The 24,489-nt window shown below is 40.6% G+C and overlaps 2 protein-coding genes across 7 annotated transcripts in view; one reads left to right on the forward strand and one right to left on the reverse strand.

Moving 5' to 3' along the window:
- Window positions 1–24,489, forward strand: part of LOC109195563 (tripartite motif-containing protein 16) — a 1,176,058-nt gene that overhangs the window by 253,283 nt on the left and 898,286 nt on the right. The gene's annotated exons all lie outside the window — the stretch shown is intronic.
- LOC100692302 (disco-interacting protein 2 homolog C) overlaps window positions 1–24,489 on the reverse strand; it is a 217,627-nt gene that overhangs the window by 127,585 nt on the left and 65,553 nt on the right. The window contains exon 1 of one of the 6 annotated variants that reach the window (XM_019347718.2): window positions 23,039–23,510. The exons of 2 other annotated variants lie outside the window; for them this stretch is intronic. In XM_019347718.2, coding sequence (XP_019203263.1) covers window positions 23,039–23,171 — 133 coding nt within the window. In that variant the 5' untranslated portion in view covers window positions 23,172–23,510. Of the gene's footprint in view, window positions 1–23,038; window positions 23,511–24,489 lie in introns of those variants that run through there. 3 more of the 6 variants (XM_019347719.2, XM_019347720.2, XM_019347721.2) reach the window with 3 other exon arrangements.

Consider the following 24,489-nt stretch of genomic DNA (forward strand, 5'->3'; position numbering starts at 1 on the left):
AACATCAGGGTGTGCTTCTACATGGAAAAACTGCATAAGCAAAGTAACTAATTTTAAACTTAGAGTGTCAGCAAATCCACCCCGACACAGTCAGTCTGGTTCTGCTACTGGAGTCCATCAAACATACAGTTCAATAGTTCAATCTCTTTTTCTTAAATGCTAAAATATTCTGTTTCCTGGGAAAAAAGGAAACGGAAAACAAAACAAAGAAAAGCACAAGAAAAACATTGTTATGGGCCAGCTGGTTATGTTAAACATCACTAAATCAGAATTTCACAGTTGGTATATCTCTTCTGCAGAACTAACAGACCATAATAAACAGTTTTCTTCTTTGTTCTTAGTCATCAGTGAACTTAAACTAAACACCTCTGAGCCTCGCAGCCAGTACCGTACCTCTGTCTCAGGGCAGATTTAAGAATCTGTGGCCCTTCTTTTCTGCGGTTTGATTGGATAAAATAGTCAACAGGCTTATTTCAAATATGGCTGTTTGAAACATTCTTAACACAAATCCACATGGAAATTTTAAGGTTACACCTCTTCTATAAACTCAGCCTGTAACAGAAGATCAATGGAGCTGTTAACAGCCAGTATTTATTCAAAACAGGTGGTCAGCTGTTAGTGCTGTTGCCAGTGTACATCCTGCCAACCCGTCCAGTAGGTGCCCGCTCTGTTTTATGCAGTGTAGGCTGAAACCTCAGAGCCTCCTCCTGATCTGACACACAGGCTCAAAATCTCTTAGAACAAATCTCGTGTCTTTACTCTAATGTCTCCAAACTGATGTTATCATAAGTAAGTGATGATAAAATGACACACAGCACCTCTGGGTGCCCGTCCTCAGTCTTGCCTTTAAAATGAGCTCAGACTAACTCTGCAACTCAACACAATTTACCTCTTTCTAAACATTCTGCTTTCCCAGCAGCAGACCGTTAGAAAGAGACATCCTGTCTACTCCTCGGTACTCATTTACATTTAGATGAGCCCATTAAGATCCATAAACCACCACCCACCTCCTCACATGGTCTCCGCCACCTTCTCATTCACCTCGGTTAAAAGGAAAAAAGAAAGACGGGGGAAAAAAGGTGAAAATAATAAAAATCCAGCAAAATGATTTGGTGTGGGGAAGGATGGTGTTTGAGGAGAGCTGACAGAGGGGGAGAGCACTGGGAAGAAATCCCTCCTCGTCCCTCCGTTGTTCCCATAACGTCTCCTCCAGCTGCTCTTCAAAAAGTGACAGGTGGAATTCAACCTCCGCACACATCCAGCTTCAGGTATCTGTTTATGTGATTATGGCTGAAGGAAACTAACAAGACGCTAATAAAGAGGGACGTCAGAATAGACAAACCCAAATAGGCGTTTTTCTGCTTTGGCAGAGCAAAGTAAACACGTGCAGATTCTAACTGGAGCTCATTCGATTAAAGGGACAGTCTTAATGTTGATTAATTTATCTGCATTTATTAAGTCCTACAATAATCTATCATTTTGGTTTCTTCTGCTTTAGTTTTGGTTTTACTGATGAGAGTGTACTCTACATCAACACATGCCAGTATCAGTTATCAGACCACCAAACTTTCTAAGAGACACTCATCATCACTTCCTGTAAGAGATTGATCACCGAGGACCTCAAACCAGTTTTTAATTCCCTGATTTCATTACAGTTCCTAGCCAAACAAAGCCGCCCTTCCTACATGTCAGCTTACCCTTTCCAAGGTACTTTTTTCTTTCTAATAAGTAACTGAAGCCAAGACAAATCCTTTTTGAATTTTGGCAGAAATCATAACATTAGTTTCCTCACAGGCAGGAAATAAGTGTTGATATGACGGTTGGACTGTATAAAGCTCGGGGCATAGCCCAGACAGGCAGGAAAGGCCCAAGAGCCTGAGGCAGAAATTAAAGGAAAGTGAGAGGTTTGGGAGATACACTGTTAATCCTTATATGAAGTCCAGAGTGGACGAGTGTATCAGGCTGACTCATCGGAGGAAGGTTTGTTTCAACAGTTATACAGAGCAACATTTAATCCCTGTGTGAAACATAGTTAGCATCTTCTATTCCAGGGGTTAGAAAAGCAAAGGAGCTCCATCTGTGACCTGGTTACACACAGTTTGGTTCTCACGTAGAGTGATGATCAACAATGTTACTGGTGTAGTTTCACTGGGACATTTCAGTCTGATTAGGATGGAAGTAGTTCCCCTTTTCTTAAATCTGACCTTTGAAGACAGAAACTTGTACATTTTATAGCAATGTCATGAGAAAGGAAATGAGGAATTCTGAGGAAGTTCCCCGAGCCACTAAAACAAGACAAAGAAAACCCCTTTTTAAATGCTGCTATGGTCTTACTTTGTTCTGATCTTTACACTCATTGCCACATTGTTACCACCTCTTCCACTACTTGTTAACGCAAATATCTCATTAGCCAATCACATGGTAGCAACATAAAGCATTTAGGTATGGAGGCGTGGTCAAGACGACCTATTGTTGGTGTGAGATTGTGCAGTACTGCTGATCCACCGCACGACCATCTCTCTGGTTTACAGCAGGGATGGGGAACTCCAGGCCTCGAGGGGCGGAGTCCTGCAGGTTTTAGATCTCACCCTGGGTCAACACACCTGCGTGAAATGATTAGTTCATTACCAGGCCTCTGGAGAACTTCAAGACATGTTGAGGAGGTAATTTAGCCATTTAAATCAGCTGTGTTGGATCAGGGACACATCTAAAACCTGCAGGACACCGGCCTTCGAGGCCTGGACTTCCCCACCCCTGGTTTACAGAGAAAGGTCCAAAAGGGTTACAGAGAACATGACTAAGACCACGACACAGAATTTGGGGTAAACATGAAAGAACACCTTAATCCTGCAGGTCTGGTTTCACCCAGAACCTCTGCTGATAGTGACCCACACCCTGTTTCACACCTTGGATCATGTGATGTGGCACATGATCAATAGCGGGTCAACGATCCTCTCGAGGGAAAACTCCCACTAAGGTTTAAATACCCGAGACTCTCCACCACTTGGTCTTAGAAGTGAAGAAGCTTGGATGGGAAACAAAAGTAGGAATCCTGCAAAAACTGTCCCAAACCACTGCACATTAATGCTGCTGCAACAAGATGCAGGCATTTCCCATCTGTAGCAGGTCGAGGTACAGCTGGTTTAAACTCCTTTTTTTAATATAGTTTATTACGGGTAATTAGTTCCCACAGGGGTCGGGTCCATCCAAAAGCAAACAAGTCTATTAAACCACCAAACAATGCTCATCGGGCCTGTAATACTCACTCAAATTAAGCAATTTATAAGACGTTTAGAGTGAAAACAACTTTAATGCAACTTCTGAAAACACAGACGGGATGCTAACTTTTAAGGCGTCACAAATCGCTGCTGAATGAAGCTGAAGAGTAACGAGAACAGTAAAATTATGCTTCCTAATTTGGAAAAATTTGCAACACATGCTCCCGAAAAAAGTCTGAAGTATCACAACAACGCAAAGTGCCTCTAAATTTTACTCATCACTCTGAGATCCACTGACAGTGAATATGAGTATATTGTCAAGGTTGAAGCCCAGAATGTGCTGCCACATGATGTCATACTGTATGTGACAGTAACCAATCATCAGGTCTTCCTGTGAGCGAATCAGAATGATCAATCACACCCACTAAACCAACTAGAAAAATTTGCATTTCCTCCGAAAATGCTGTGTGGATGCCTTAACGCTGAAGTTGCCTGCTGAAAAGCTGAAAAAGTTGAAAACTTGCAAAAAGTTATATGGCGGTGAAGAAACTGAAAATTCTGCTGAAAACAGCTGAAGAAGCAGAAAATGTTTGCTGAAAAGTGGTGAAAAGCCAAAAACTTCTACTGAAAGGGGTAAAGACAGAGAAATTTTTGCTGAAAAAAAACATTGCCCTAAGCGGGATTCGAACCTGGCCCTCCCGGTCCTAAGGCAGCAACTCATCTCACTGAGCCAAAGTCATTCTGACAAAGATGAGGTGGAGAGACTGACAATTCTGCTTAAATGAGCAGAAGCTGCTGAGAATTGTGCTAAGAGGTGAAAAGGCTGAAAATTTTGCAGAAAAGAGGTGAATCAGCAGAATTTCTGCTCAAAAGAGTTTTTTCTGAAAACAGCTGAAATTTGTGCTGATAATAGGGGAAAAGGCTGAAAATTTTGCAGAAGAGGTGAATAAGCAGAATTTGGGCTGAAAAGGGGTGAAAATTCTGCTGAAAAGAGTTCAATCAGCAGAATTTCTGCTGAAAAGAGTTCTGCAGAACTCTTTTCAGAATTCTGCTGAAAAGAGGCTTTTGCTGAAAACAGCTGAAAAAGCTGGGATTTGTGCTGAAAAGTGGTGAAAAAACTGAAAATTGTGCTGAAAAGGGGTGAAAAAGCTTAAATTTGTGTTGAAAAGAGTTAAAAAAGTTTAACTGTTAACTGAAAGAAATGTTGCCATAAGCGGGATTTGAACCCGGGCCTCCCAGTCTGAGAACGGATGCTCATCTCACTGAGCTAAAACACAGGTCAACCCGGCAAGGAAAATCAGTGAGGCCACTGATAATATGGCAGAAATGGGCAAAAAATATTGCAAAAAAAATTCAATATCTCAAAAAGTATAGAAGTTATGAGCACCAAAAGTCATTGCCGGAAAGAGCAGAAAGAGCAGAATTTTTTAAAGTTTGAATGGCGAAAATCGGCTGAAAACTGAAGGAGTAGTTAAGTGCCAAAAAGTGTACGGAAGCAACTAGAAGAATAATAATAATAAAGAACTAGAAAAATTTGCATTTCCTGCGAAAATGCTGTGTGGATGCCGGAATGCTGAAGCTGTCTGCTGAAAATGACTGAAAAAGATGAAAAGCTGCAAAAATTGTATGGCGGTAAAGAAACTGAAAAATTATGCTGAAAACAAGTGAAAAAAACCCAGAAATTTTTGCTGAAAAGAGGTGAAAAGGCAAAGATTCTGCTTCAAAGGGGTACAGAATTTCAAATTTGTACTGAAAAGAGGTCAAAGGGTTTCCTCTGAAATGAGCAGAAGATACTGAGATTTGTACTGATAAGAGGTGAAAGGCTGAAAATTCTGCTTAAAATACGTGAATCAGCAGAATTTCTACTGGAAAGAGGTAAAGAAGTAGTTGCACTGAAAACAGGTGAATCAGCAGAATGTCTGCTAAAAAAAGAGATTTCAGTTGAAAACACCTGAAAAATCTGGGATTTGTGCTGAAAAGGGGTGAAAAAACTCACAATTCTGCTGAAAAGGGTTGAAGAAGAGGTGTTGGGCTGTTCAGAAGAGTTAAATAAGTTGAACTGATATGTTTGGGTACAAATACTATGATTTGGCAGAAATAGTATGATTTGGCAATAATACTGCGTTTTAGCACAACTACTGAGATTTGATTGAAATACTATGATTTAGAAAAGATATTATGACTTTGTACAAATACAATGTTTTGACACAAATACTATGATTTGGTTCAGATGCCATGATTTGAAACAAATACTATGATTTGGCAGAAATACTGTTATTTAGTTGAAATACTATGATTTTCCAGAAATATTATGCCTTAGTAGTAATACTATAACATGACAGATATATGATGATTTTGCAGACATTCTGGTTTTACACAAGTACTATAATGTGGCAGAAATACTATGTTTTAGCACAAATACTATGATTTGCTATAAATACTATGATTTGGCACATATATTGTATTCAGCAGATATACTATAACAAAATAGAGAGTCTACGACTTAGTAATAATACTATAACATAATAGATATACTATGATTTTGCAGACAGTCTATGTTTTTGCACAACTAGCACAATGTGGCAGAAATACTATGATTTGGCACAAGTACCATGGTTTAGTAGAAATACTCTTTTGTCACAAATACTATGTTTCAGTACAAATACTATGATTTGGCAATAATACTGCATTTCAGCACAACTACTGAGATTTGATTGAAATACTATGATTTAGAAGAAATACTATGACTTCGTACAAATACTATGTTTTGGTTCGAATACTATGATTTGCAAAAAATACTATGATTTGGCACAAATACCATGATTTAGTACAAATACTACGAATTGGCAGAAATACTGTGACTTAGTACTAATACTTTAACAGAACAGATATACTGTGATTTTGCAGAAATAGTATGTTTTTGCACATATACTACGATTTTGCTCAAATACTATGAAATTGCAGTAATACTATGATTTTGAAGGAATGCTATGATTAGGTAGAAATACTATGCCTTAGTAGTAATACTATAACATAACACATATACTGTGATTTAACAGACAATATGTTTTGCACGAATAATACGATTTCGCTCAAATACTATGAAATTGCAGTAATACTATGATTTGAAGGAATACTATGATTTGGTAGAAATACTATGCCTTAGTAGTAATACTATAACATAACAGATATACTGTGATTTTGCAGACATAGTATGTTTTTGAACGAATACTACGATTTTGCTCAAATACTATGGAATTGCAGTAATACTATGATTTTGAAGGAATACTATGATTTGGTAGAAATACTATGCCTTAGTACTAATACTATAACACAACAGATATACTGTGATTTTGCAGACATTCTATGTTTTTGCACAAATACTACGATTTTGCTCAAATACTATGAAATTGCAGTAATACTATGATTTTGAAGGAATGCTATGATTAGGTAGAAATACTATGCCTTAGTAGTAATACTATAACATAACACATATACTGTGATTTAACAGACAATATGTTTTTGCACGAATAATACGAATTCGCTCAAATACTATGAAATTGAAGTAATACTATGATTTTGAAGGAATACTATGATTTGGTAGAAATACTATGCCTTAGTAGTAATACTATAACATAACAGATATACTGTGATTTTGCAGACATAGTATGTTTTTGAACGAATACTACGATTTTGCTCAAATACTATGGAATTGCAGTAATACTATGATTTTGAAGGAATACTATGATTTGGTAGAAATACTATGCCTTAGTAGTAATACTATAACACAACAGATATACTGTGATTTTGCAGACATTCTATGTTTTTGCACAAATACTACAATTTGGCAGAAATACTATGTTTGGGCACAAATACTATGATTTGCTATAAATACTATGATTTGGCACATATACTATAATCAGCAGATATACTATAACATAACAGAAATTCTACGACTTAGTAGTAATACTATAACATAACAGAAATTTTATTTGGGCACAAATAACATGATTTGGCACAAATACCATGATTTGGCAAAAACATACCATGATTTGGAACAAATACGATGATATGGCAGAAATTCTATGATTGGGTATAAATACTATGATTTGGCACAAGTACTATGACTTAGTACAAATACTATGATTTGGCACAAATACTGTGATTTAGCAGAAATACTATGTTTTAACATAAATAATATCTTTTGACAGAAATTTCTGCTAAAAGGTACTATTTCTGCTTTTTAGCAGAAATACTGCAATTTTGCATAAATACTATGATTTGGGATAAATACTATGATTTGGCAGATATACTGTGTTCAGCAAATATGCTATAACATAACAGACATTCCTCCACTTAGTAGTAATACTATAACATAAAATAAATATTATGGTTTTGCCCCAAAACCATGATTTGGCACAAACACCATGAATTTTCAAAAATACTATGATTTAGCAGAAATACTATGATTGAGCAGAAGTACTAAGATGTAGTAGAAGTACTTTGATGTAGCACAAGTACTATTATGGAGGAGTAATACTTTAACATGGGAGAATTATTGAGACACACACACACATACACAGAGAGCAAAGTGTACAGGGGCTGTTAAGAGTCTGGGCTTGGTATATCTAGGTCAGCTAAATTGGCTGCACCTGCTGTAATCAGCCCTTACACACACAGACACAGAGAGCGCTATGGCTTTTCTTCAGTGTATTTCTCACATTCAGGATTCCCCTTGAACAAATGGCCATAATTTCCTAACCGTAGGGGCTAGAACGCTCATTCTGACACCGTTTTGTTCAGAAGAGATGGGGGAGTCTGGAGGTCTTCATAATTCAGAGATAAAATATAAATTATTGAAGATATATGACTTGTAATACACTGTAACTGAGTAGAGGCGAAGCAAAACTGCCTTGACTTGCCCTCAAACAACGTTTTGTAACTCTGAATCTTTATGGAGCATCAAAATCATTCTTTCACCGTAAGAAACAGCACGCTTTGGTGAACAGTCATGGAAATTTTCAGGTCTCTGTGGAAATCCATCAAAAAGATCTGACGAGAGAAAAAAGTGCCTCATTTCCAGAGTCTGAAATCTGAAGAAATCTGAGCGAGGGACAAATTTCCTATCCTCAAACAAGTATAATTCATGGCCAAACGGTAATAGCTGAGAAAAAACTTCTTGAATTATGAGCATCAGGAGTGTCTGAAGATATATTGGCACAAGCCTTATGTCTCAACTTTGTTTCGTTAAGGAGATATGACGATTTGAAAATGCCTCTCATTAGAGAAATCCAGCGCTGATTTTGAAGAAACTCTCCATTGAGTTTCTGTGGAGAGTTTTCAGACTTTGTGTTACTCTGAGGAGATTTGCAAAAGATCTATAAGTCCCACAAGAATGATAGTGACATTTTCTGAAAGCCAGCAAAAATACCTACGTTTTGATGTATAATTTGTGGGAGTTAAGTGGAAATTGAGCGAGTAGCAAGAAATTGTTCAGACATGAAGAGAAAATTCAGAATAGACGAGTGTACACTCTGAGTTAATTGCATAGCAACCATAACAACGCATGTATTTTCTGAAAAATCACAATTTTGCAACTCAAAACTTAAAGAGGTATAAAATTAAAACGGTAGAAGATCTGAAAAAGCTGAATCAGACAGGAATAGCCCAATAATCTGAGAACATTTTAAAGTTTGAATGGAGTTTCTAGGTGAAAGTATGACAAAGTAGTTAAGTTTCAAAAACAATCAAGTTTTAGCAGAATTGTGGAAGTTTTCCATTCATTTCAATGGGACAAATTAAAGGAAAAAAGTGTAATATTTTAAAAAGTATAACAGTAATAAACACCAAAAGTCATTGCCGGAAAGAGCAGAAAGAGCAGAACAGTATAGAGTTTGAACTGAGAAAATCGGCTGAAAACTGAGGAAGTAGTTAAGTGCCAAAAAGTGTACGGAAGCAACTAGAAGAATAATAATAATAAAGAATAAAGAGAAACAGGAACTCAATAGTGTGGAAGCCCTTTAAGGGCATCCACACAATAAAGAGAAACAGGAAAACAATAGTGTGGAAGCCCTTTAGGGCATCCACACAATAAAGCCTCTTCTGTGAACACGACACAATAAGTCAGCAATGCTGAGTTAATATTCACCACAACCTTCACCAGCCTTTTTCTGCTGTCCTCTTACTGCCATATTTGTAGAGCAGGAGGAGGATGAGGGGAGTGAGGAAAAAGAGGAGGAGGAGAGGGGAGGAAGAGTGGCTCAGATTTCATTACATTCTCTACATGAGTAAAATGCCTGGGAGGCTCCTGCCTGCTTCCCTCTCTGCTCCCTGCTGAATGTGTGTTTGCACATGCACGCACTCCTCCGTCGTTTTCACCCTCTCTCTCACTTTCTCATGCAGAAAAAAAAACTACCTGTCAGGATTTCAGGTTTTTAAAATGGATTTATCCCACAGGGTTGCTCGGGGCCGCTCCCATGAGCCACAGCTTCACAGAGAGATGCAAAAAGGAGTAAAAAGGAAAGAAGAAGAAAGGCTCGCCTACATGTGTGTCATACATCTACAGTCATTTATACCCAGCCCTGTTTTTGGGATAAATTGTTGCTTTATTCAGCATCTCTGGCACCACGGCTCATGTGACATTCATGGCAATGAACGCTAATGAATTGAATTCACTTGAGAGGGGAGGCGAGCGAATGATGCAGCAAAAGATAACGAAACAGACGCGCAGTAACACAACCTGGCTCACAGCAGCCGGTCCATTTCATGCTCGGGCAACAATCGGACCGATCGATCGAGGTGAGGAGAGAAGGAGAAGAAGAAAGCGCAGCAGTCATGATTTGTGACGTGTTCACCGCAGCGACATGCTCCAGACTCGTCAACCAAACCCAGACGCATACTGATGAGCCGCATCTGAGAGGAGCGGGCGCTCTGCTGCAAATACACCCAGCTGCACAACAAGAGGCAGCCGTCACCATCATCACAGCAATATCAACAGGTGGTGTTTGTGGCTCTGAGAGCGTGCACTGACACAGTTTCCTGCTCAAGCACTGATGCTACACTGCAGTGTGCCTGCTTTTTGCTATTCAGGGGGTGTTCACACCTGCACTGAAGGACAGACTGACTCACAAGTTTGTGACACTGGAAGTCCGAGTTTGTGGAGATCGTCTTAGAAATAGCAGGATTTTAAAAAGGGGGGCAAACCCCAGATCACGACAGTTTGTCTTGGCACAAAAATTTAACATCTTATTGAGTGCTGATGACGCATGCTGATTTCAAGCAAAACATTCTTTATTTTTCTTATACAGCCCCTCACTTCATTCTGTCTCGAGCTCATTTCACCTCCTGTGCTCACTCAGTGTTCCTGGTGTGGCCGTATTAGAGATATCTCTATGATATCGCACAAAAACATATGACTGTGTAAAAAAAAGAGAAGCCAGAAGCTGCTGTAACAGCATATAACTGGACAGGAAATAAGGAAAAGCATGAAAGGGCCACTTTAAACACCACAAACCAGTATTTTTAAATTACAGTATGCCAATTTCATAAACATTTCTCATTTGTCCCTAATGTGAAAGGATCACTTTAAATGACCAACATTAACAGCAGACAGCAGAGGGTAGGATGGGATTTGAGATTTAACAGTAATTTACCATTTTTAGTTCCTTCTTTTTATTCTGGAAACTTTTAGAAAATCCACTCTGCAGTTTTCACATGAACTAAATCCTAAAAACCCCCACAAACACTGCCTGACACGCAGAGTGAGATTTACTGATTACAGATGGATGTTTTAAAGATAAACTGAGTCTCCTGATTTATCGGGAAAACCACAGCACTGTATGGAAATGCCAAACCTGATCGAACTGAAGATAATGTCGCCATTATAAAGCAAAGATGCATTATTTTTTATGTTCTCAGAGTTCTTGAGGAGTATGGATTTGGTCCAAATATGAATTTAAAAGTCCAGGAACAGATCCTTGGACTGTTTGCAATGATTAGTATTATTATTATTTTTAATTTAAGGCGGAAGTGGTTGGACTCGACACGTCAAACCAAAAGTATTTGCATGAAGAGGCAGCACTAGTTGTGTTCAGCCTGTCCTCTTACTGCCTCACTGAAAGTGCTTAAAAACCTAAAGCGAAGGCCGTGCAGCTGTTTCACTGTTTGTCCTTATCAAAGTCAGTTCAAAGCCAGACCAAGGACAAGAAAAGCTCATTATCTGGGGTCTTAATGGTGATGCTTGTTCATCCAAAACCCTCAGGACAATCTCTGTGATTGTCAATGTTGGGCAAATACTGTTACCTGAATAACGTCCAAACGGTTAGATGAGATGGGTAAACAGTGGGACTCTTTTGCAAGAGGACACTGGTGTTTATCCTATTAGCACGCGGGCTGGTGCGGCTGTGATGGGACATGTCCCCCGGAGCCCAGATTTACCTGGAAAACCAACTGACATGTCAGGCTGAATGCTGCTGTTCCAGCTCGGTGAAGAGCTGAAGGAAGCACAGTGTGCTCAGCTTTTACTCCCGTGTCACACCTGTGTAACACTGTACAGCACAAATACTGAGACCTAGAAATGAACAGGTTTTTTCCCCTCAAACAACCTTGACTGTGCTGACATTATTAATTTAACCATTAACAAATATTTAAGCCACTGTCAGCATTACCACGTAGCACTGAGCTACATTTCTCTCAAACAGGTTTTAAACTATTAAAAAAAGTGGAACAAATACCCATATTTCAGATGTGAGGACCATACAAACTATATTATAGATGGACAAACCTATTTGTAAAAACTACACTGATAATTGGATACTATATAAACTATTAAACTCATTAAACTCATCAGTCTGTGTACAGCAGCTCCATGATTACCCCGAAACAATATTCTGGTTAATTAGATAGCTGACTGAGATAAAAATGAGAAACTGTTCTGATAATCACTTGGCATTTGTTCATGTGTAAAAGGAGAGAGGTTCTGCAGCACAATGGGAACAAAGCCTTTCAGTGCTTAGATCTTAGGTCAGCTAAACTGTAAGAGCAAAGACAAAAAGCAGAGGAATACAGCCAACACTTCCTCAGGTTAGCTACCTGGTAATCAGCCTCAGTCACACAGCCATAAAGACCGGTCAGCGCCCGCCTTCCCACCACAGATGTCGCATCAGTTTGTCTGCAAACACTTGCCAACTCCCTGCTCAGTGGTAGCTAAACTGAAGAGTGCGATGTAAACTGGAAACAGAAACCATTCACATTCAAAGAGTCGAAGAGTAACAGCTTTTACTCTGAAGGGAGACTTTCTCAATATTTCACTAACACTTAGAGGTGTGTGTTTGCAGACATTTCAGCAACTTCCATGCAAACTGCGTGCAACTGCAGCGATCTGCAACACAAAAGCAATCACAAGCAGTTAGCACCCTCTTTGTACCTGATTTCTACCAGTGACAGCTAAGCAACGTTCAGTAACCAGTTGATGAGCGATTGCTGGATGGTGCCAAGTGGTTGCTGACCAGACTCTAGACCTGTGTGACTGAGACCTAAAATGAAAAGCAACAGCATCAATCTGCATATATTGTTGTACCATATCACCCCATTAGAGCACTTCGCTCTCGCACTGTAGGCCTACTTGTTGTTCCTAGAGTATTTAAAAGTAGAATGGGAGGCAGAGCCTTCAGTTTTCAGGCCCCTCTTCTGTGGAACCAGCTTCCAGTTTGGATTCGGGAGACAGACACTATCTCTACTTTCAAGATTAGGCTTAAAACTTTCCTTTTTGCTAAAGCATATAGTTAGGGCTGGACCAGGTGACCCTGAATCCTCCCTTAGTTATGCTGCAATAGACGTAGGCTGCCGGGGATTCCCATCATGCATTGAGTTTTTCCTTTCCAGTCACCTTTCTCACTCACTATGTGTTAATAGACCTCTCTGCATCGAATCATATCTGTTATTAACCTCGGTCTCTCTTCCACAGCATGTCTTTATCCTGTTTTCCTTCTCTCACCCCAACCGGTCGCAGCAGATGGCCCCGCCCCTCCCTGAGCCTGGTTCTGCTGGAGGTTTCTTCCTGTTAAAAGGGAGTTTTTCCTTCCCACTGTCGCCAAAGTGCTTGCTCATAGGGGGTCATATGATTGTTGAGTTTTTCTCTGTATGTATTATTATAGGGTCTACCTTACAATATAAACTGCCTTGAGGCGACTGTTGTTGTGATTGTGTTGTGTAAATAAAACTGAATTGAAATTGAAATTGTGTGTTTAACCAGACACATGGTAGCTGTGCTGTCTATAAACAGCTGGAACGGGAAAGCAGAGGTGCACAAAAGTCAAACATGTGAGGGCAGTCCAATATCTCTACTCATTATCTTAGTAAATACATAGGTATGTGTACGCTAAGTTTAAGCACACAAAGGTTTCAGGATGGAAATGCTCCTTCACACAGGTACAGCTCAGCGTACAGTAAAGATCTGGGTTAAAGTTCGTTCTGTCTATAAAGCCATTTATCTCTGTCTTTAAAACTTTCATTTGTCTGTCTCATTTTTATGCAGCGCCTCATTTCTCTTGTTTCTCCAGCTCATCATATTAGTGATTACATTTTTCCAGTTAGTCCACTTTTCCTTTAGTCTGCTTTAGCCTTGTGTCAGGGATGCTCAAACTGTCATCACTAAAAATAACAACAAGCTGTATTCTGGTGTAATCAGTGATTACTGTATGTGAGTGCTGTTTTTAAAAGCCTCAGCAGTGTCGGTGTTTTCAGCTCCAGATGAATGAGGAGCCAGGTGTGTGTTTGTGTGTGTGTTTGTGTGTCCGTGTGTGTGAATACAGGATGTGGGGGAAAAGAGGCAGAGGGGAACTGAGAAGGCGAACCAGTCAGGACACAGACATCCTGATGAGACAGAAACCACTGACACACACACACACACACACACACACACACACACACACACACACACAAGGTGATGATATGTTAACATGAAGAAAGAGGCACTCACATACAGCGTGAGCCTGGAGGAAGGAAAACTGAGAAACACACACACTGACCTCAGTCCTCCTCGCTGTCACAAGATAAATACTAGTTGAACAGCTTTAACAATAGGCCTACACTTCCCATAATCCCACAGGGAGACAGACTGTAGCAACAGAGCGGCCTCTCATTTTACACAGAAGCATAAAATCTTTATTTTAACATCCTGCGGTTCAGACTCTAACAACAGGCCTCTGAGCATCAAATTAAAACCAACTACCAGCTATTTTAGATCGGCCTGAACATTTTCTCAAACACACTTTCAGAGAAATGGAACCTGCTTGCGAGTTGGCAGGTTGTTATTACGGGTGGATTTATCACAATGGTCCCTTTTCTTCCTTTTCTTTCTCCCTTATCAGATTTCTGCCCCTCTGTTAACTCAGGAATGTCTCTGGCCTTCAAGTAAAACTTAAGACATTGCTTTGTTAGCGGTTTGTAATTTTATACTTGCAGTATGACTTTGCTTGTGTTTCCCAGAGTTTGCAAAGTAGAAATCAGCCTCCTGTGGAACCAGCTCCCAGTTTGGGATCATCAGAAAGTCACTACAATTAATTTGATGTCTCTATGTCTCTTTGTTATGCTGCTAACTAAGGACAGCTTGAGTGGGCTGCTGTGGGATCTGCCATGACCCACCCAGCACCGTTCCTCTACTCCTTTCTATCATCCCATCGCATTTATACACCAGTACTGCACTCTTGATATTCTCTGTCTCTAAAATCATGTGTTTAACTACTTAAACTTACATTTTGTGAACAAACAAGTTCAAATTGACAAGTACGACCAGCCTACACACAGTGCTTCATGATAGATAACCTACTTATGATGGTAAAAACAAAAACCTGAATGTTGAATGCTGTGTGCTGCTCATTGCTCTTCCAATAACCCATTAAAAATGGGCATCAATAACAACAGTAACATGTGCAGACCTCTATAACCCGACTTAAAGAAAAACCCAACTTACTAACCTTCAGGAGGCTCATTTATTCACCTCAACAACTGCTGCAGACTCAACTCATTCTCGACTTCATTAAATGACATTTAAGCTACTGAGCACAAACGTGGGTTGACTGCTGGAGTGAAAAAATAAAGTAAAACAAATTTGAAAATAAAGCAAACACTGCTTCTCATATCGTTCTTCACACTGAATGATTTCGTTGAGCCTTTCATGCGGCGCTGGCAGCTCAAAGAAGTTCGAGGCAACTGCAAAGTTTTCCGACCGAGTTGACAGGAAGCTGCGAGTCCATAAAGTCCCCATTAAAACAGCGTGTGGTCACAGAGGAGTGTTACAGCTGGATACAAATGCAAACACACACAAAGGCTTATTACAAAGTGTCATTAAAAAAGAAAACACGTTTTTGCTTCAACGTGAATTATTTACCCTGTGACGAAACCTCAGGGTAGCTGAGGTGTGCGATTTCACTATGTGCATAAATGATAAAGTATTGCTTTCCTACTACTAGTACTGATGCTATGCGAAACATTCCTACATCACTTGATTTCATGCGCTTTTAAGAGCCTCATCTATCACACACAAACACTCCTGCGATGGATGCATTGGTGGTAATTTGGCTTTCTGCATCTTATTCAAGGACACTTTGAAAATGCACCAGTCGACTAGTAAGTGGATAACCTGCTGTAGCTTGTGAGCATCAGCAGCCTGTTTGCAAAGAATAAAAATGTCCTGTGAGCCAACACGATGTCTGCACTCCTCACCAACGAGTCATCTGGATTCAACAACAAAATGAAATGTAACTGACAGCGAGACAGTAGCGTTTATATTCAAATCCCTGCTTCATGGTGGAACGTTAGGTTTGGTTAAGATCAGGCAAAATGATGTGGTTAGTAAAACATGATGTAATGGGGCTTTTTTGTGGTTGTAATGATAAATATGTGATTAAGGTTTTGATACAACATGGCTCTACTGGAGGGGAAAAATGTATATTATATATATTAAAACAAAAATTTTATATATATATATATATATATATATATATATAAAAATTGACTATATATAGTCAAGAGTGTCACATTTTCTCAGAAGCCTTATTGTCACGTGTGTGTCTGAGCACACCAACTGCTGTAACAACTGATTCAGACAGATAATGATCCCGTAGGAAAAAGTCCACACTGGACGGCAGGAAAGGTGACGTAAAGATTTACAACCAAGACACCGCAGCTCATGTGCACTTTGGGATCCTCCAGCTTGGCTCGCTGTTGCCTCCTGTGGAGCATCACAATATTGAAGCCTGTGTACAGTTTTTTGTGTGAACCCATCCAAAGCTGCGATGGTTGATGTTTCCAATCATTTAATAAAGGGTCAAGTTTTAGGAAACAGAACTACAAAGTCTGCTTAAAAGACCAATTCAAGACGTATTAATGATGCAGATGCACAAAGACACTGGGTAGAGCGCCTGAACATGTAAACTGGTCATGCATGCTACCCCAGCACACACACACTCCATTTAGCAGGCTAACCCAACTGAGACAGGGGGATCCCAGTCAAGCTCATCCTGAGAAACAGTCCATCACTGTGCAAATAAAAAAAAGAAGAAGAAAAAAAACAACTTCCTCTCGCTATCTCACCACATCATCAGCAGCAGCATAACTGATCCGCAGCCTCACAGCGAGCAGTAGACCCGTGCACTGGGATATGTATTACAAGGAAGAACGTGTGTGAGCTGGTGCAGAAAATGGAAGGCATGGGAAAACTTGCATCGTTTGAGCGGTGCGTTTACATGCCTTTAGCGAGACATCGTACATACTTGCACTACATGTGCACATGTTTTACCACAGACTGCACTCTTAATGTTGTCCATTGTCTTTCTCTTCTCACACTGGATTAGCTCTTCACTTCTACTTGATTTAAATAAGACATATTACCAGGCTACTCATCACGGTACGCATGCTACCACAGAGCAGATAAGTTAGTAAATACCTCAGGTGACCGGCTGTGACCCAGCCTCATTGAAAACTGCACATTTACTAGAAAAGATATTAAAGTGTGCACACTCACTCAGGTGAAAATTGTATTTTGCAGCACGGCATGAGCTTTATTAAGACATTTGTTCGGTTTTATTGAAGAAATAACTCTGCACAGGAAGTTCCCTGTTACACTGATTTATAGTGTGATTTCTGAGCTTCTACGTGAGGGAAATGTCACAACAAGGAAATAATATCTTGGATTAAATCAGACCAGATTTAATATGAATCTAGTATGCACTTTTTTCCCCCCCAAGATTTTTTAACCATTTATTGTGCAGCAATGAGTATTCTGTGTCATAAAAAAACAGTTTGGGATCATAATAAAGGCAGTAGCAGCCTCTGCCTCGCGAAACCAGACATCGAGAGGTCCAAAAGGGACCCGGCAAAGGCGAATCGGTGTTCAGCTCCATCAGCAGCTCCAGTTGGTGTTTGTTTCAGGGCTCAAAGGGAGAGAAGCAATCTAAGGTAAAGAAAACACTGTGCCGCTATAATCCCTGTATTGTGTTACATCTATCCATTACACTCCAACAAATCCCTTTGGCCCTAAAACACGGGGACAGATGTGTCTGTTCGAAGATGATACCTCAGAGTTTAAGAGTTATGAGCAAGAGGAAGAAGAAGCAGGTTTGCTCCCTTTAATGCTGCTGCTCTACATGTGCAACCCGAAATGATGCCTGTAGCCTGAATGCACAAGTAAATTTAATAGAAGATCAAAAATGGTGAGTATAATAAACATGTTTTACTTTTTCAGTGAACCTCATCTATAGCGCATACATTTATCTGAAATACACCCCCAGTATTTACAGATATATCTGCAGGCGTGCAAAGATAGTTTTAATCTTTACATTGACTGTATGAAGCCAGAGGGCCAGGCTGCATTTACAAACTGAGATCTAGACTTGTGTGGTGGAGCACAAACACCAGCGTGAACACCTGTTAACTCCTCGTGAGCCGACTGAAGCTGCTTTCATACCGTGCTTTGGCAAAGATCAGCCTGCAGCTCGAGCAAAGAGCATCAGGGCTTCACACAACAGCAGAGACAACGAGCGGTCGAGACGTCGATGCGTTTGAGAATCCAAGAGGTTTTAACTGGTCAGTGGGTCCTTTGAAGCAGAAACACTGAAAACTAAACTTTTTCAAAAGGATTTAATGAGAAGTCGGACTGAGATTCTCTGGTGATTGAAAACTCTGCAGGAATAAAAAGAAAACGCGCTCTCAGGCTCAATCCAGAGTCCTCATCTGCCCTTCCAGCTTAACAACCGAGCTACCTTTCGCTCGTCCTCATCATCTCTAATTACACTCTCTGGTTTAAACGTTACACGATTAGGAGCTCGTTCGTTGAGGACGCCACCTTGGCAGCGCCGCTGTACCAAAAGTCAGGACGAGTCTTGTAAAACATCTCATAATTCTGTAATAGGAAGCAGCTCTGAGTGCAAAGTTAGAGGAACAACTCGAACACTGTGAAGCACATCAAATATACTTGAAGAAAACCCGTTAGACAAATGAAATGAACTCCAGTGAGTCACTTAGTAAATATCATGTCAAAATTCTGAGAACACTTACGGATGTTTTCCAGTTTTTCCTGTTATGATTGTCCGGATAAACAACAAAGCAAATTAAGTCTTGTCAGTAAAAAGAGCAAAACTCTGGACCTTGCATGAATAAACGTTAAATCACAGCAGCCCTGTTTGGTAGTATCAGGCCTTGATCCCAGACAGTGGCTGAAGGAGATCATGCTGCTAACTAGCAGAGTCCAGGCCGAATGTAGAAAAGTCAGAATGGTCGAATAACCATCAGCAAATGTTGAAGTATTTTTGCTTGAAAATCCCAAATGCACTGGTTTAAATAACATGTAAACATCAAACTACTTCAGTCCTTTTTCACCCAGAACTGGTAGCTCAACTTTCCTGCTAGTGTAAAGGTCAGTGCTGTGAACTGAGGTTGATTAACTGTAAAATTAATTCCACATCCTTGACCTTTTCCCTCCTTCAGCTGCAGCAGCATGACGCAGCAAAAGACAGACAGACCTGATGCATTATGATGACTGTGACGGCAGGCGGGTCAGGGAGGCAGGGTTGGCCGAATCTGTCTATCCGAAGCCATTCGCCTTCACAAAGGAATGAAGTGGAACAGAAAATCAATTTACGGAAGAAGGTCAGCTGCTGGCAGCCGCGCTGAGAAAACCACCTGAAGGTTGAACCCCACCGCAGGAATGATAGCTCTGTTAGCATGCCAGTTTGGTATCTGATATGCTTCATCTCGGCCTTAACCATGTTCGATTTGATTCAATTTAGTTTATACAGCCCCGGTTCACAGCACGAGTTGCCTCAAGGTGCTTTATATTGTAAGCCAAAGACCCTAAAATCATCAGAGAGAGAACCATCAGACCTCTGCGAGAACCAGCCTCAGAACCTGGCAGCCAACTGCTTCCTTAACTTTCTGATATTTATAATCTTACTTAAACTGTCTGCAACATCTCACAAAAATTTGGCCAAAAAACAGTGAATAGTTTCTGACGCGTAACCTGAAAATAAACATTTTTGCAGTATTTTGTCCAAAATCGTCATCCATAAACCTTATTAGGCTGAGGGAAACACTCCCACTCAGCACAGCCACGCAAGCCTCGGAGTGCAACTAGGCCGGGCAGCCAGTGAAATCCTTTATGAACAAGCTGCACATATTTATTTATCTATCTGCATCATTAGTAAACCACAATAATTCAAAGAATGGACACAGCTTGACTTGAAGTAAAAAAAAACATAGAAAATAAATAAGATAAATAAATCTGTTTGTTTTTGAATATTAATCCAGATGTTTGGAAATTTTAGGAAAAATAAAAAAGTTAAAAAAATTAATAGTTTTGACCTTCGCCAGGTGTTGGTTTGGATAACTATGATTTACATATGATTTACAGCTTTGTCCATATAAACTGATGGGGAAACAAAGAGGTTTTTTTATATAAACATAATTGAATTTGCTGATAAGATCATGCATGTGGAGTAAAACAGAGATTCTAGTAGAATAATTTAAGTTATTACACAAAGTTTTAACATGTAAATTTAATGGAATAAACTAACAATTAATCAAATTACACATGGAACAAAAAAAAATTTAACTAATCTTCAAGGCAAGAGCGGATTTTCAGAGCTAGCGTGTATAACTGCATGTTAGCATGTAGCCTAGCATGCCTTTTTCTTTCTTTCTTTAAACTGTCCTTGTAAAACACTTTTTATAAAGTGCTTTTTAAAATAACCTTTAATTAAGATTTGATCTTAAATCTGGCCAGAGGCTTATCTAGAGCCCAGGAATGTCTCGTGACCTTAGCTGCGATGCTAATGCTTCAAATCAAACTGTTAGCCTAGCTTATCTGTTTTAAAGCTAAAGGGCAACAGCTGCTTATTCTGGGCCAGATAAGACATCGGGGGAGGAGGAGGAGAAGGCCAGAGGTGAAGGTGCTATTGTGAGAGGAAGATGCCTCCTTCAACAGGGAGCTTCACCTCCTCTTAAAGCTGCTGGCACTCCTTCACACCAGACAAGATTAGCATTGCAGCACAGAAGCCAACAGAGATAACGCAGAGTGGTTGAAGCTATAGCCAAACATTGGTGACGTTTCAGCGCTATATATAAACAAAGCCAGAGGTGTTTACAGTGCTGCTAGAACAGGCCCCATTCATCTGAATAACCTGGAGTTTTTAGACCCTGTCAGTAACTATCGGGTCTCCCTGCATTCGTCGTCATGTGCTCGTCATAACAAACAACAACATGAACTGCTTCACTGAAAGATTGATGGGTAAACCCACAGATATGGGAGCCGGCTGCAGTCCCTCAGCGTGGTTTCCCTCGGCAGGTGGTCCTCTGAAAGCAACGTGATGACAGACTGACGGAGGAACTTCTGCTATGCTGTTAATGCCTGCTGCTGAAAAACACGGGCAGAAACCGTCTTCTGTCGTCCACTTCCAGGAACAGCTGTGCCTGTTTTCCTTATTTTAGGAATGAGAAAACGGACTCTCCTCAGTCAAAAACCTTTCCTGTGATTGTTTCAGTGTTGATGCAAGGATAAGGCGTATCAACCAAATCCAAAAGGAGTAAAACCCAGCGTGACAGAGGAAAGAGATCAAGCATGCAAACTTGATTTTACACTACATGAATGCCTAGGTGAAGAATTAAACTGTTACTTAGGTTATCTGCTTACATTATGTTTATGAAATACACTAAAATTATATGATTACAGCCATGCATCCATTTTCTTCTGCTTATCCAGTTCACGATCACAGAGGTGTTAGAGCCCATCCCAGCTGTCACAGGAGAAGAGGTGAGGTACACCCTGGACAGGCTGCCAATCTGTCACAGGGCTAACACAGAGAAAGACAGCCATTCACACTCACACCTAATTTAGAGTGACCAGCTAAGCTAACCCCAGTGTTTGGACCGTGGGAGGAAGCCAGAGTACCTGGACAGATTCCCCAACATATTCTGAGGCACCATCCATCGACTATCTGCTTGGTTTCCAATAGAGCCACAACAGGAGAAGTAAAAAACAAACCAAAATAAATAAAATAAACATATTTGCAATACAAATGAAACAAACGTGTATAAGAGAAAACAATTCTCCCCCAAAGCATAACCGAGAATTCAGCCACATGAGCCCAGAGGCTGGTCAGCAACCGCGTGTCAACCACCGGGAAAAATAAACATTCCCCAACCAGCTGGCAGCTGGTTGATGGAGGATGCTGGCAGTCTCTAGAGGGAAATGGTTGCAAAGAGCTATATGGTGCCTAAATGACAACCTTGATGTGGTCACCAGCAGATTGCTGTAGTCGCCTATAATTTGCACTTGTCAGCAGCAATGAAATTCATAAAAAAGGTGACACAAACCTTCAAAGTGAAAGTTCTGCCTACAGAAATGTGTTGAATTTTCATGATTAGTTGGTGAGTGGTTGCAGACTAGTCCCCATCCTCCATGCAAACAACCAGCAATCACAAACAGGTTTCTGGTGCAACACCCCCTCTGCAACCAGTTTCACTCCAGCAACCTCCAGCAAGACTTGTCAGCCAATCAGGGAATACAGTAGATATTTTTCCCTAGCAACCAGAAGTGGCCACCAGGCCTCAGATGGCTCAGTGCTTTTGATTCCAGGGGAAAGGACCCAAAACAGTTAAAAGCAGTTCTGATTCGGAACGGGAATCTTTTGCAGTGCTTGATTAAAATAGCCTTCTAGTTTTTGGAAATATTACTGTATTGCAATATATTCAATAAACTTTGAAGAAACCATCTGCTCAGCTAGTCAAAGAAAACAAAATCTTAATGAAACAGACAGGAATATCAGATTTGTCAGAGCCAGTAGGTCGACTAGAATCTTCAGGAAACAAGCAGAGACATCATACTCCATCATCTCTTCTACATCCTGTTTCCCTTTACACCCAGTTGTAATTTCACATAAGAGAAGTGGACAGAAAAAGATTTATTTGCAAAGTTTCTTGAGGGTCACATCATGGCTTAAATGTGTGAACGGGACCACGGACTGCCTCAACCAGCTGCTTCTGTGTTGAGTCCGTGTGCACGCTAGCCGAGCACTACCAAACAAAAACCACAGCTCTTCAGTGCCACTAGTGATCAAGCACACACCAGGCTACATTCAAAACAACTGCGCACTTCAATCGTGTGACACCACCTGAGGAAACTAGACCTCTCACCTACTTTAAAGTTAAACAGCCTTCACAGGAAAACTAAATCACTGAAGCACCAAGATGCAGCAGCATACACCGAAGACCAACTTGTAACAGATCATTTCCTCCAAGTCTTTTCATGCCTCTTTTAAAACTCGTACCTTTCTGAGCGTGCTGTATATCTGTCAGTCTGCAGGATGTGCACCAGTCCAGCTCCTCCCAGTGTTTTCCTCCCCCACCAACGTCCCCATCAGACTGTCCGACCAGATGACCGGCGAGCCTTTTCATCTCCATGAATCTTTCATGCTGCCTAAAACACCACTAACACGCGCTGGAACAAATCCCGTCGACAGACTCCTTCCCCTCCTCCTGCTGGGGAAACAGGTTCATCTCCTCATCGGGGACCTCTCACCACTTTCTCCGTCTACCTCGCTCCCTCCCTCTCTCTCTCTCTCTGACAGCTGACCTACTGTGTGCTTCCTCCTCTGTCTTCTGTCTCTACCTCGCTGCTGCCATCTCTTTCATCCTTTATTTGATCTCCTGAGTATTATTCCCTTTTTCCTGCTTCTCCATCTGACCTCAATATGAGCCACATAGTCTCCACGCCCATCCACACCACACACAATGGAGCAAACGCTGGGATGCACATACACTTGTTTTTCTCTTTAACACAAAGCAGAATAAAAACCAATCAAAACACCCATTTATAAATCTGAGACAACTTTCAGCTTGTCAGACGGCTTATATATAATTAAGCATGTTGTTACATCGTACCAACTAAATGTTTTGTAGTTGGTTATTAAGGAAGTGGGTAAGAAGGTGTTACGTCACCTTATCTGTGCATGTAAACCAATGTGACACTAAACATGACCTCAAAAGCCTGGACTGCAACTGAGGAAGTCCACACTTGTGAAATCAGGTGTCAGCTGAAATAAGTCAGCCTGGACCACACACGCACACACACGCACACACACGACCTTTAAGTGCTCTTATCAGTGGCTGTCAGTTCCTGAATGTGTCATGAAAGGACCGAGTGTGAATGTCTGGAAGTTGTTTTTTTCTCCTCTCTGGCCTCTAATGGTTTAAATAACAGACATCATAACTGTAACCACATCCTCCACTCGCATACTGAACTGTAACACATAGAGATGAAGTCACATGTTGCTCCCAAACTTTACTTTTACCTTCACATGCTTGTGTGCCGAAGGGGATTTCTTCCGCTTTTCTTCATTTTCTCTCACATAAAATACAATTTCACATACGCCAGTGTATGTAGAAGTGATCCCTGTGAGGCAAAAGCTCAGTTTCAGATGTGTTTTTCTGCTCTCGCTCTGTATGATGTCAACAAGAGGGGAAATCCACAACAAGGTGATCTAAGTAACAGAGCTCAAGCTGTGAGCACAAAATCCCCACCCACAGATGTTCTGCCTCATTAAATTGCAACTTAGATGTAATAAGGTGTTTCTGAGGTTGGGGGCGTTACAACTAGTTTGGTCTGGGTGGAGCTGCTGCTACTAATGAAACACTGCAGCTGGTGACATTATGGCCACTCCTGACACGTTCGCACTCAAAGCACAAAACTGTAAACATGAAAAAACTGGCTGAACATGCA

This window comes from Oreochromis niloticus, linkage group LG18 (genome assembly GCF_001858045.2).
Source record: "Oreochromis niloticus isolate F11D_XX linkage group LG18, O_niloticus_UMD_NMBU, whole genome shotgun sequence".
Lineage (NCBI taxonomy): Eukaryota > Metazoa > Chordata > Actinopteri > Cichliformes > Cichlidae > Oreochromis > Oreochromis niloticus.